This window comes from Pituophis catenifer, unplaced genomic scaffold, assembly GCF_029215685.1.
Source record: "Pituophis catenifer annectens isolate HBS135680 unplaced genomic scaffold, rPitCat1.0.hap2 SCAF_1, whole genome shotgun sequence".
NCBI lineage: Eukaryota > Metazoa > Chordata > Lepidosauria > Squamata > Colubridae > Pituophis > Pituophis catenifer.
This window is the reverse complement of record NW_027256881.1, coordinates 183,057,105-183,071,330: the sequence shown is the minus strand read 5'-3', so window position 1 is coordinate 183,071,330 and position 14,226 is coordinate 183,057,105. Positions and strand designations below refer to the sequence as shown.

The following is a 14,226-nucleotide window of genomic DNA, read 5'->3' as shown; positions in this document are numbered from 1 at the left end:
AAGCATATAGACTTGTTTCATTCAGGAATTATAAATGGAAAAAATGCAACAATGAATGTACCACTGACTTACTCCCACTACTGCAACCTATTATTAAATATTTAAAACAGAAATCCCTGCCCCCCCAAAAAAAAACCCCCCTATAATTGCTGTTTTCATGTGAATGAATCAGGAAAGGAGTGAGAATTACTTATCAAGCCATTCAACAATTTCAAGATTCCAATTCTTCATAGTTTTTAATTAGCTTTTAAATATGTTGATGACAACTACAATGATGCTAACTGAAACCTTACTTGTAAAAGCCGTAACCGTTGCTCATTGTTGAATCTTTCCACAGCAGCCCAAAACCATCGAATTACAATATGATTATCATGGTATCCTGTTTAATAACAATTAAGAATATATTATTCAGGGCAATCTTGTGTTTAAAACATAATGAGAAAATGTTAAGAAATGAGCAATATTACAGATGTAGGCCCTAACATTTCCTAAATTAATCTATAGAATCTGATGTCATATATATGGTATTAATTCTCGTTCCCTTGGTAGACTTTCAGGATGTAGTGTCATGTTTAGACATGAAACTTCACAAAAATGTACACGGGTAAAAACATGAGTTAAAAATTACTGATGATAGAAAAGTTGGAGGAATGATGGATATACTATCTAAGGAGAATAAGATAGTGACAGAAAAACAGCCTCAGGAAATAATGGGGAATTGAATTCAAGGATTTAAACAACCTGAGGTAAAAATAAGGCAAAGTAGTTTAGGATAATTCCTATCGTAGTATGTATCAAATCTATTTTTATTAACCAAAATATTTGAAAGTCTGTAATAATATAAATTAGTAAAGTGTTGAATGGGAGATTGCTGAAAGAACCCTCACATCAGAAGGAATCTCTTGAGTATATGAGTTTTCAGCTAGTACTGTAGAATAGACTAACCACATGAAATGGTAAGTTTTCCTCTGCTAGAAGTCCTCAAATATAGGCTGGATGGTTATTTATCAGTGATCCTGTGACAGATAACCACTGGGTTAGGAATATTTATTGTTGATGATTTTAATGTTTTTTATGCTGTAAGGTGTCCTGAGTCACTTCATAGCGAGATGGGTAGCAAATAAATTTAATAATAAATCTATTTTAAAAATACTCTAGGGCAGGGGTCTCCAACCCCCAGGCTGTGGCCCACTACCAGGCCAAGGCCTGTTCAAAACTAGACCGTGGGAGAGATGGGCAAGCATGTGCATGAGAAACTCCACTCTCATGAGCGGGGGGCACTTGTGTTCACGTGCGAAGCTCCATTCATGCGAATAAGTTTGTGTGTCTGGCACTTGCACAAATGGAGCTGTGCACGCATATGCATGTGCACCTACCACTTACATGCCCCCGCAGAGTCCGGCTGCCAAGCTGGAAAGGTTGGGGACCACTGCTCTAGGGGAGCCTCTAGGTTGGATTAGATGACCTCTACAGTACTTTCAAACTCTATGGTTTTATGATTTAGTCTTTCCAAACATTATATAAATATACAAATACATAGGTGATGATTCCAAGAATTATATACAACATACTCCTCCTTCCCACAAAAAGATATTTTTGACCTATGTTTTTTGAATGTCAATCTAAATCACAAATACATAAATGCTGCATGAGAAGACATTTTTGTAATAGTGGTGCAAGGGAACATCTAAAATAAAATAAAATATACCATATGAAATCATTTTTAAAGTAAAATATATTTAAAATCCTACTGAACCCAAGCAACTTATTTGAATCCCAAATCTGTTTACATTTATTTTAAAACATGGATGTATCCACGTTTTAATTACTTTATTTCCATTTATTTTCTTTAAATTATTGTGTGTGTCTGCACCAACAGACTTTTTACAAAAGATCTCAGTACTTTATATAAGCATGTTTTAATATGTTTCCAGAAATAAAGTCCAAGTACCAATTAATTCAATTCTTAACTGTCACAGAAACTTCTGTGAAGAGTCTCATTTCATTGAAAAGTCTCTTTTCCCCCAAATTTTGCCATCTTTACTATCTGTTATAAATTAAATACCAGTGTATCTTCATATCTTAGACCAGGAGTGTCAAACTCACATTGTCACGGTGGTGTCACATGACGTATCAGGACTTTCCCCCCCCTTTGCTAAACCGGGCGTGGGCGTGGCCAGGGCGTGATGCATCTGGCCCGTGGGCCGCAAGTTTGACAGCCCTGTCTAGACTAACTTACTTGATCTCACATATTGCTAGTCATGTTGTTTTAGATTTTATCTCTTTTATCAAATGAAAGGATTGCCCATTCCAAAATGGGAAAATCCAAAGATATCTGAAAACTTAAAATAAGATCATATGTTTGTGAAATTACACTGCAAATTAAAATAGTTTTTGGGATTCATCTAAAAATAAAAAAACACTAAACAATCATACTTTTATTTAATTCAATTTATGATCACTTAGGTTAACTACAACCAACAACATATGTGTATTTTAGAAGATGTCACCTCCTCTATATTCAGTGTTATTTCTCCAGTCACTTAAGTCAATTTCTGCAGTGCCAGCAATAACCAATTCTAGTTCTCTTGCATCAAATACAGACACCAGTCTAGCATCAACCACCTAGGAGAGAATATATATTCAATATGTATCCTTTGCTGTTTTTATTTCCACCAATTATTATATAGGGTCCATAATTCATAATACTGTAATTTTTGGTGCAACATTTAGATATAGCCACTAAATCTGAAAGAAAAGTATATCCCTCATTTTCTAGTATATTTTTAAAATATAAGCAGAGCATTAGAAGGCATATTCATACCACAAATAATATGTGGAAATATCTCCAAGCAGTGCATTCTCAACATCAAATTTTAGATGCTGCAGCAGAATTTGTTCCACTGAAGTTAGACAGACACCCAGAAATCACTATTAATATACTGTATACTAGCAGGAATTGTGATTCTTGAGCCTAAGGCTGATTAAGGCCAGGAATATTTGATAGCTTTTTCTTGTAATAATATTCCCTGTGATGACAACCATCTAGAACACAGGTGTCAAACTCGCAGCATCGCGTTGCCGTCACATGACGTTTTTTCCCTTCGCAGAGTTGGGGTGAGCATGGCCTTTGCATGACGCATCCAGCCTGCCAGCCACCAGTTTGACACCGCTGATCTAGAAAGTCACACCAATGGTATAATTAGCCCACTACTGTTAACATTGACTGGTGATAATTCATCAGGCTTGAGCAGACATTTTTCAAACCCTATTTGGAAATGCAGGATTGAATGATGGGAACCTATTGCATGAAAAGCATTTGCTCTGCACTTAAGAAATAGGTTCTCCCATCATGCAGCTTGTGTCCCATCTGAATGATTGGGGGGGGGGGGGAGTTGAACTTGTGAACAACTGAAAGTTTAGGTAAAAATGCACAACTTCAAAATGCAGCATAATTGTGCTCTGTCAACACTAACTGGTTACCATCTTCATGTGTAGGGATTATTACATTATTACAGGCCTGACTTTGATGACATTAATGACAAATCCTGAGTGGAACAACTTCAGAGGCAACACAGTGGTTCCCAACACAATTTAAACAGTTGCAGGATAGGAAATAATTATGAATCATAGATAATCCTAATACATGCCAAATGCTCTAGGCACTTAATGCATGCAATATATGAAAACAGATTTATTTTTTACCTCATAAAAACCACGTACTAAACTTTCTGTCTGCTGCACCACACCTCTTTCAATTCTCCATTTCACCATTCTTTCTATATATTCCTTCTTGTTCTTTTCTGTGACCGGGATGTTGGCACCTCCAGGTTTTAATTCCCTTTCAGTAATCTTAAAAGCAAATTACCAACAATATATTATAAAGCAGGATCTATTGCAAAGAGAAATTTTAATGTATCAAAGTGGTACTAATTCCCCAAATGACTGATAAAAATCCTTCTGAAGTGGTCAAATTTGGTCAATATAGAAAAAGCTAAAATTTTTATCTTTGGAGTTAATGGCATCAAGTCCAAAACTTGAAAGCGTCAAAAGGGAAAATACAAAGAAGGCATTCTAGAAAAGGGATTTTAGCAGCACTTCCTAATGTACATATTAGAACAAGAATTCATGTATAATGAAGAATTCTTATCCCAGGAGATTTAAAATATAGTATAACGTCTGGATACCCGATGCTTGCCAGCACTGCTATCTGTAGGAAACAGCTTTCACCCACCACCCACCCATACTCCAAATTGTCTCTGTTTCGGAACTACCTCAATTACAGTACTGAAGGCTCCTTTTCCTGGAGGACTTCTGAATCTACTCTGAATTGGCCCAGTATAGTGAGGAGCAGTTCAGGATTATTTATCCCAATTACTGTTTAATTCCATACATACAGCAGGACACACTTAGATTTGGGTTTCATTTAGGTGCCAATTATGGTCATAAATTGAGGACTACCTTTATTCTACAGTTTTAAATAGTGGCTTTTAGGCAAAATAAGCAATGTACCAAAGCAATATGTAAATGACATCTTATCTGGAGGTTTTGGTGTTCTCTGAGCTTAGTTGTATTCTTGCAGATGTTTGCAAGCAAACAGCAAAGCTTGGAGAACACCAGGAACAATATAGTTCAATCCTAAACTACATATATTCTCTTCTATTGGAACATTATCTTGAAGCAAGATGATCCAGGAAGAGAATTAGAAGCATTGTAAAAAATAAGTACCACACAACTGCCCTTGAAAGAAAAAAAAAGATTGCCCACACCTGTCCAAAGACTTCTTCATTTACAGTGAATGTGAGATCTAGGATATCATGTATATCATTGTCTTTCATCCATTGTAGACTTTGGTGAAATTCTTCATCAAGATATTCCAGATCACTTAGGTCACACAATCTATAATAAACAAGAAGTAATTAGAGGATTAAAAATGACCCAGATTATAGTGATGTGTACAAATGAAGAGTAGATGATTATGTGCTACCAAGTCTGTTTCAACTCTTAATAACCACATATGGATTTCTTCAAGATGGTCTATCCATTGTGGGTTTTTTTGGTAAAATATAGGAGTTGTTTACCACTGCTTTCTCCTGTGTAATATGAAATGAAACCTTTGCCTTTACCACTAAAGAGATCTTCTACCTCAACATCTTCCTATGTTACTGCTGCTCAGTATTGGAGCCTTCTTGCTTTGGCTAGACAGTTGAGATGATTCATGCCTTGCGAATGACTGTGCTGGGACTGCATACTCTTTGTATACTCCCAGCATTGTTTATTCAACCCTCTTAGGAACAACCTCACACCACCTTAGAGGCAGCATAGCAGGACTAGAGCAGGATAGATAGGTTATTCATTCAATAATAAGGAGAACAAAGAAGGAAATCTGTACAATTATTACTGCTGGAGGTTTTTATGCTAAGTCTTCTTTCATACATATGCATACACATTCATTCATTCATTCATTCATTGGCACATCTTAAAATCCTAAATAAAAATCCTAAACTTACCAATAAAAAACTTTATTTCCATTTTACTAGGAAAGTGTTATTTCAAGTTTTTTCAGATTTCAGCACCAATTAAAGAGAAATACCTTTCAAACCAATAATTAATCAGCAACTGGAATATCCTAGAACTACAGAGCTATATGGTGCTAAATATGGATACTTTGCAAACTATCTGCTCAATATTCAGAACAACATGTATCTTTGAATTTAGTTCTTCCCCTAATAAATAATTCCTGAAACAAAAAGGACGAATTTATCAAAAATAGGAAAATAGAAAAATATTTATATCTGCCTCCAAAATAGTTTTCTTGATCAGTACATTAAGTGTAAATGCAGTCTGTGATTTAAAAAAATAATAATAATATTATTTAATAGACATAAAACAGGTTATTACAAATATGACTTATATCCAGATATGTCTTCTGTAAATAAAAATACATTTCTTTCCATATAAGAATAACCCTGTCAAATTTCTCTACTCACATTCTGAGAAGAGCTTTATAAAATGGTCGAGTAAAGAAGGCATCTAACAAATATTGATGAATCAAAGCAAGACCAAGGATTCGACCACTAAATCTGAACCTACAAAGAAATTAGAGTACAGTTTAGATTTATTATTTATCTATTTAAATTTGTTATATATGCTAGTTCAGTAAGTAGCTTTGACACTGTTATGCATGTCCAAAATGTAAATTTTGCATTACATTTCCACAAGATCATCATTTTAAAAAGATACTGTCATTAGTTCATATTTAAAAGATTTTTTTTTTTATAAATACTTTATTGAGTTTTCCAAAACAAAAAGAAAATGTACAATCTATCTCTCCTTTCGGAGGTACAGTGTTTATACAATATAGTGAAACAAAAGTTAAAAAAGCTTCATCCTTAACTATACATTATTCTATACAATATAACTATAATTCATGTGCCAGGTCAAATTCTAAAGTCATGTTTTCATCTTATTGTTCAACCAGTGATACCAAATACCCCATACATCATAATATTTTGAGTTGTCCTCGTTTTTTAACTCACTTGTCAGTTTCGCCATTTCTGCGCACTCTAGGATCTTATTTATTAGAGTTTCTTCTGAGGGTATAAATTTGTTTTTCCAGCATTTTGCGAAGGCTAATCTAGCCGCAGTTATGATCTGGATTATCAGTTGGGTTTTATTATTGTTAAAGCCTTCTTCGGTTATGCCTAGGAGGAAAAGTTCTGGGGCTAGGACTACCTCCTGTCCCGTTATTTCACAGAGCCAGTGTCGGATTTTGGACCAGTACTTTTTAGTCTCTGGGCAAGTCCACCATAGGTGATAAAAGGTGCCGACCATTTTTCCACATTTCCAACATGTGGGAGAGAGATTTGGAAACATCTTGGCTAGCCTCGCTGGGGCTAGATACCACCTGTGTAACAATTTGTAATGATTTTCCCTAAACGTTGTCGATTTGGTTATTTTGTAGTTTCTATTCCAAGCTATCTCCCAATCATTAAAATTTAGTCTATGTCCTAGATTTTTTCCCCAGATGTTCAGTTGATTTTTTGCTATGGACTCTGCCTTATCTTCATCTAATAAAAAGTTATAAATTTTGGTTAACATTTTCTTATCTGTTCCCCAAATAATTTTGTCAAAGTTTCCGTGTTTCGCTGCTATACCAAATTTGTCTCTATCTTTTTGGAATCTTGAGTTGATCTGAAAATAGTTCCACCAATCCAAGTTAAAGCCCTGATCCCTCAATAGATCCAGCGATTTAAGTTTCCTTTCTTCATCGAGGATGTCCTTGTATGTACCCCATTTATAATCATCTCTCCTGTTTGGAGCCACCAACGCTTCCATAATGGAAAGCCAGTTGGGTACCTTGGTATAGATCCTCTGTCTAATTTCGACCCACGTGCGAATAAGAGTCTCCCTGATTTTGTGTTTATGGAAATAGGATTTTTTCTTATTCTTTATATCCCAAAGGTAGGAGTGCCATCCTTCTAGGAGGTCATGTCCTTCCAGAATCAGGATTCTCCTATCTTGTAACTTGATCCACTCCTTGATCCAGATTATTTTTGCCGCCTTTTGATATAGTTCCCAGTCAGGGAGCCCAAAACCTCCCAAATTCCTTTTCCCTTGGAGTATCTTGAAAGAAATCCTCGATTTCTTGCCCTCCCACAGAAAATTTCTGATGTATTTGTTCAAGTCCAAAAAGAATTTTTTGTCTAATGATAACGGAATGTTTTGGAATAGGAACAAAATTTTAGGTAAGATATTCATTTTAATCGCTGCAATTTTACCAATCAGAGACAATTTGAGCTTTTTCCATCTTTCAAGGTCTTGATGTGTTTTCTGCAGAAGGGGGATATAGTTATCATCTTTTAATGAGGAGAATCTCACAGTGATCCATATTCCCAAGTATTTTATTTTCCTAACTGTCTGGAGGCCTAATAAATCTTCTAATTCTTCCTTTTGTAGATCTGTCATGTTTTTCACTATTATTTTAGTTTTATCCTTATTGAGTTTAAGGCCCGCCACCTCTCCATAATCCTGTATTTCCTGCATTAATTTTACACCGGATTCTAATGGGTCTTCTATTATGAGGGCTACGTCGTCAGCAAAAGCTTGGGTTTTGAATATTTCGTTCCTAATCTTTAATCCTTTAATATCTTTGTTAGCTCTTATCTTTCTAAGTAGCACCTCTAGCGCCAAAATATATAATAAGGGAGATAAGGGGCATCCCTGCCTCACTCCTTTTTGGATCTGAAACAACTGGGTTCTGTCTCCATTCACTAGTATGTTTGCCCTCTGGTTTTTATAAATATTCTCGATCATCTTCCTAAAGTTGGTGCCGAATCCCATTAGGTCAATTTGATTTATCATAAAAGTCCAATTCAAGTTGTCGAATGCCTTTTGGGCATCGACAAACATTAAGGCCAGCTGTTTTTCAGGATGTTGTTCGTAGTATTCAAAGGTGTTTAAAACTATTCTCAAGTTGTCTCTGATCTGTCTCCCTGGGAGAAAGCCGTTTTGATCTTTATGTATCCACCGATTTAAAAAATTTTTGAACCTCTCCGCAATTATATTCATGAACAATTTATAATCTGCATTCAACAATGAGATAGGTCTGTAGTTGGATATCTGTTTCGGGTCGGCACCTTCTTTCAGTATAAGTGTCAAATACGCTTCCCTCCATGAATCTGGGATTGTGATACCCGCAAGAGCCTCGTTTAGTATTTCTAGTAGCTCTAGTTTTAGGGCATCATCAAATTTTTGGTATATTTCCCCGGGGAGACCATCTGGGCCTGGAGTTTTATTCTTCTTTATTTTAGAAAGGGCCGTTTTTAATTCCTCTATAGTAATCTTTTCATTTAACATTTCCTTTTCTTCTTCAGGAATTAGCGGTAGTTTAGCTTCCAACAAATACTGTTCTACCTTGTTTGACACAATTCCTTCACTTTTGTATAGACCTTCGTAAAACTTTCTTATACTCTCTAATTTGTCTTCTTCCTTCGTCAGCAAGTTACCCTGAGAGTCTTCTAATACTAATATTTGGTTTTTTTCCTTCTCTTTTTTTAATTTATACGCCAGCCATCTCCCCGACTTGTTAGCGTTCTCAAAACAATAATGCTTGGATCTTTTTATTTTTTGCGCCATTTCCTCCTGGTCCAATAAATTCAATCTATGTCTCGTCATCGACCACTGTTGTTTGATCGCCTCATCTCCCGGGCATTGCTGGAGTTTATCTTCGGCTTGCGATAACTTTTTGGTGAGCTCTTCTCTAGTCTTTCTTTTTTCCTTGTTTTTGAAGGCGGTATATGAGATGGCTACCCCTCTCACATAAGCCTTCATAGTGTCCCACACAATTTCTTTGGCTGTCTCTCGGTTTCCATTTTCTATGAAGAAGCGTTTGACTTCTTTGTTCAATTTCAGTATAAACTGTTCTTCATATAGCAACTTAGTCCTTAGACTCCATCTCTGTTGTATTTTCTTTGTATCGTGGTGCCAGCAAATTTCAAGGAACTTATGGTCTGCCCAAGCATTTATGCACATGTTAACCTTTTTAATTTCTAGGCCCAGTTTTCTGGTAGCCCAGACCATATCTATTCTAGACCAGGAGTTTTGTGGCATTGAATAGAAAGTAAATTGTCTATAGTGGGGGTGTAAGGTACGCCACATATCAATTAGGTTTATCTCGTCCACTAAATCAAAAAAGGTCTTTGGTAAGGGAGATCTTTTATTCTTTTTAGTTATATCGCATTTGTAATCATATTTTGGATCTACTATTCCATTAAAGTCCCCTAGCATACATATTTCGTTATTTGCCCATTTTGCCAGCTGTTCATGCAATTTCCGGTAAAATTTCCCTTGTTTTTTATTCAGGGCATAAACCCCTACCAATAACACCTTGGAATTGCCTCTCGTTATTTCTACTATAAGTATTCTCCCTTTTTCATCTTTATATTTACATTCTGCCTCTATTCCTTTCTTAACATAAATAGCCACCCCCCCTTTTTCTTTTCTCGGCTAATGAAAAGAATACTTTACCAAATTTAGTATAATTTAAATAGTTGGCTTCATCTTTTTTTATATGGACCTCTTGGATACAAATTATGTCGGGATTTTGTTTCGCCAATTTCGACAATATTATCCTCCTTTTTTTGTAATCATTTAAGCCATTCACATTTAACGATAAGATCTTGGTATCGTTCATTCCAGTTACTGTTCTCTAGTCTCTGGTTCTTATTTACCTTTTAATGTTACTGCTCTCACTGGTCTAGATTTTTTCCCCCTTTCTTCTGTGTCTTCCTTTTTCTTCTCCTCTTCTATATCTTCTCTTGTGATTTGTTCTTGAGATGTCTCTTCTTCCGTATTTACTATTTCGTTTTCCTCCTTACTAGCTTGTTCCTCTTCACCTCCCCTTAATTGCTCTAGGAAGTCTTGGGCGTCACTTACACAATCAATTTTGATTTTCCTCCCTTGCCAAGATATTAGCATTCCTTCTGGCAAGAGCCACCTAAATATTATACTTCTCCTATTTAGTTGGTTTGTCAAAAATCTGTAGTTTTTCCTCCTCTCCCTCACTCTCCTTGGAATTTGTTTTAAGATGTTCACTTCTTTTCCCCCATAGATAATTTTTTCCTCCCTAGCAATATTATACAAAATGTCTCTCACTTTTTTCCTAGCGAACCGAACGTGGACTTCTCTAGGAAGCCTGTTCCTTCTCACGTAGTTTGTTTGGACTCTGTAGACCTCGTCGATCTCTCGAATTATTTCTTGCTTATCCTGTTGGAGAGTCTCTGCAATCAACTTGGCCATCCTATCTCCTAGGTTCTCTTCTTTGTCTTCCACTATGTTTTGGAATCGCAAGTAAAACGAGGCCTTGTCCATCTCAAGTTGTGTTAGGGCGTCTTCTGTTTCTTTATTCTGCGCCAACAGGGTTTGATCGACCATGTCCAATTTCTTCTCGTTTTTTTCTATTCTTTGTTCCGCTTTTGGGATTCTGTTCTCATTACTGGCAATCGAAATTTGAATCTCATTCATTTTGGCATCAAGTCCATGTATATCTAATTTCAGTTCAGAATGGCTATTCAAAAGTTTTTCTTGCATCGCAAGCATGGTTTCTTGTATTGTTAACAGAGACGATTGTACCGTTTGCAGCGTTGGAGTTGCTGGGGGTTTGTCTGTTTTCTGGAGACCTTCTACTGATTTCTGGGTGGCTGGGGATGACATTGCTAACGTAGGAATGGATGGTTCATATTTAAAAGATTTATCATTAAATAAAATTATCAAAATATTTGCCTTTTGAGAGATATAAATACAATGAAGATGCTATGCTTATCGTTTCATGTGGAAGGCAAATACTATATTTTTCCTGGTAAATGTTTTTCTTGTTTCCGTAATTTCTGTGAGTCAATAAAAATTATAAGCAATATAAAATCGACACAGTAACAAATTGGGAATCAATGCAATTCCTTCAGAACATGAACAACCTATGTGTTGGAACTGTAACTCTCAGAATTCCTAGGCTGCAATGCAGCTGCAATCCTAATTTATCTGGAGAACACTAGATTGAGGAAAACTGGTGTCCCTTGGGAGTTGGGTGGCAATGAAATGCGACAAAATAAATAAAATAAATAAATAATTTATCTGTAGGTAAGCTGCCCCCATCAACAACCTACTAGCAGCACTTTGCCCCAGATGCAATTTGAGAGTGAATCTCAAGGACAGTCCCATGTAAAATACGTTGCAATAATGAAACCTGATTTTACCAGGATATATACCATTATGAAGGCTATCCCTATAAAGAATAGTCTTACTGGAGAACCAGGCAAAGCTAAATATAACAATAATATGGAAGTCCTTGTTATAGAGGCCATCTGTGTTCCATTCATAAGACGATAGGAAGAACATGCCCAAATTAACCAGATGTTCCTTCAGAGGGTATGCAAGACTATTCTTCAGAACAGGCAACCTGCCTAATTCCCAGACAAGGAAATTGTCCTAATCACAGACCTTCCATATTATTAGGATTCAGCTACTGTTTACTGGCTCTCATCCAGCTCATTACAGCATCCAGACAAGAGATTCATCATCTCTCCTGATTCGGAGACCTAGAGCTGAGTGTTTTTGTGAACTGATGAAAACTAATCAAAAACTTCATTCCCTCCAATGGCTCCATAAAGACAACAACCTACAGACATGAAGTATATGGTGAAAAATACATCAATGATAAATTTTCTTGACATATATTATGTTGTGCAGTCCTTGAGAACAGCAATGTTTTGTCACAAGAAATTGGGCCACTGTTTTGTGCCCCCTTTCATTCACTTTTTTTTTTGTATTCACATAAAGAACTCAGACTAATGAGATGCAGTAAACACTGTTTTCAATCTCTTTCTGGCTGACTTGACTCTGCCTTTAATGTTATTTTGCATTTTATCCTCTAAGAATTGACAGACTAGGTAGCTGTTTTCCTTTCTTATAGAAACATGGATATCCCAAGAGATGGTACAAAACACAGAGCCACAAAGTAGTTTTACTATGTGAGAAGACTTAACATGAGAGAAGTGGGGAAAAGATTATTGCACATCTTATTGAATTAGACAGATTTTTTTTTTAAAAAAAAAAGCAGACTCCAAAACAAAAAGGCTAGAAGTGTAATTGATTTTATGCCTTGACAAGCTGAACTTTTGATACTTAGGAGGCAACAGAGCTCTGAAAGAGTTCACTCATGCCCAGCTCCAGTGTTAGCTGCTTAGGTTGGAAGATCATTGGGTATACCATGAAAGATTCAAAGATTCTATTCCAACACTTTGCAATCTATTATTTGAAAAGAGAAGTATATCTGATTTACCTTACTTGGATTTTTCATAGTAAATGATTAAGTAGCGCACAACCTACGGTCTATAAAAATAACAATATTTCTGTGATCCAGCATTCTTACCATTCATGGTGATTGTCGACAAAAGCAGACATTGGACTAATTTGTACAGTATATGTGTCGTTGGCTGAATATTCAAATAAACCATAGTATGGGTTGAAGAGTTCTCTTGATACCAGGAAAAAAAACTCTCTTGAAGGTCCACTGTAGTCCAGTCTTAAAAACAACAAAACATAAAGGGATACTATACAAATGTATTTTTTAAAAGAAAATTAAAAACAAAGAAATATTTTCCTTAGAGAATTAATGATTCACTCCTTCCCACACACACTCAATAATTTCGGATCCTTTCAATCATTTCTGTGTAGCTTCTGAACATTTAATGATCATTTATACTGCTTTAAATGTTACTAAGCTTGTTAGTGGTACGCTACCTTAGCAATATTCAAAGCACTGATTTCTATTTTGGAATGTATGAAAATGTAGATTCATTATTTTGTACCACCCAGACATAATTGTATCTCTGATTTAAAGGCACAGATTATGCAAAATTTCCTATTAAATAGCTTGTAATATATAGATTTAGGTTAACTGTACTTCATTCCAATCCTGAAATGAGTGGATCTTTATTCTTTATTCTACATTTATTTTACATAGAAGCTTACTTTTCTTTAGTTCAGGTGCTATTGTAGAATACAAGCTAGTATCTTCAGTTTAGTAAATATAGGCATTATAGATGATAGGAAAACAGTGAGCAAATTAAAGCTTACTTGTTTTTCTGGAGAAAATATTTCTCTGCTTTGCTTTAGCTTTCTCACACATACCCAACAACTGTTTAAATCATGATATAAGAAATCTTTTATAAAAGCCAAATCTGCCAGTCAGATAAGAAATTAATGTAATAAAAGACAGGATTTTCTCCATCTATCTGATTTTTAACTGTTCAGTCTCCTTCTAGATTTGTTCTTGCCCAATGAGTAATCTATAAGCAAGCCATTACCATAGAGAGCAAGTGATGGACAAATATTTATGGAAACATATTTGATGTTTCCTGCTCTTATGATAGGGACATCTTTTGGTGAGATGATGCTCTGGATATAATGTCTTAAGTAGAGATTTTTACCAATATTTCTTAAGTAATTTTTAATTTGAAAAAATAAAATGTTTGATCATCTCCTATGAAGAAAGAGTGATGCACTCTGCCTAAAAGTGGTGAGGGGAAGTACATCCTATCTAAATGCTATGTATTTTTTGGTATTTCAAAACCAGTATCTTATCATTACATCTTTTTCCATTGGGAATAATCCACATTTACTTTTAGCTCTTACTTTTCTGTTTTATATTTTTCTTTCTTTGGACTG

General features: G+C 35.5%; 1 protein-coding gene across 1 annotated transcript in view; it reads right to left on the bottom strand.

Annotated features, from left to right (window-relative positions):
• Positions 1–14,226, bottom strand: part of HECW2 (HECT, C2 and WW domain containing E3 ubiquitin protein ligase 2) — a 116,898-nt gene that overhangs the window by 7,669 nt on the left and 95,003 nt on the right. Inside the window, exons 21-26 of the mRNA XM_070956832.1 lie at positions 12,929–13,081; positions 5,991–6,089; positions 4,770–4,899; positions 3,706–3,852; positions 2,511–2,625; positions 294–379 (exon numbers count right to left, since the gene is read on the bottom strand). Of these exons, the coding sequence (XP_070812933.1) occupies positions 294–379; positions 2,511–2,625; positions 3,706–3,852; positions 4,770–4,899; positions 5,991–6,089; positions 12,929–13,081 (730 nt within the window). The remainder of the gene's footprint in view (positions 1–293; positions 380–2,510; positions 2,626–3,705; positions 3,853–4,769; positions 4,900–5,990; positions 6,090–12,928; positions 13,082–14,226) is intronic.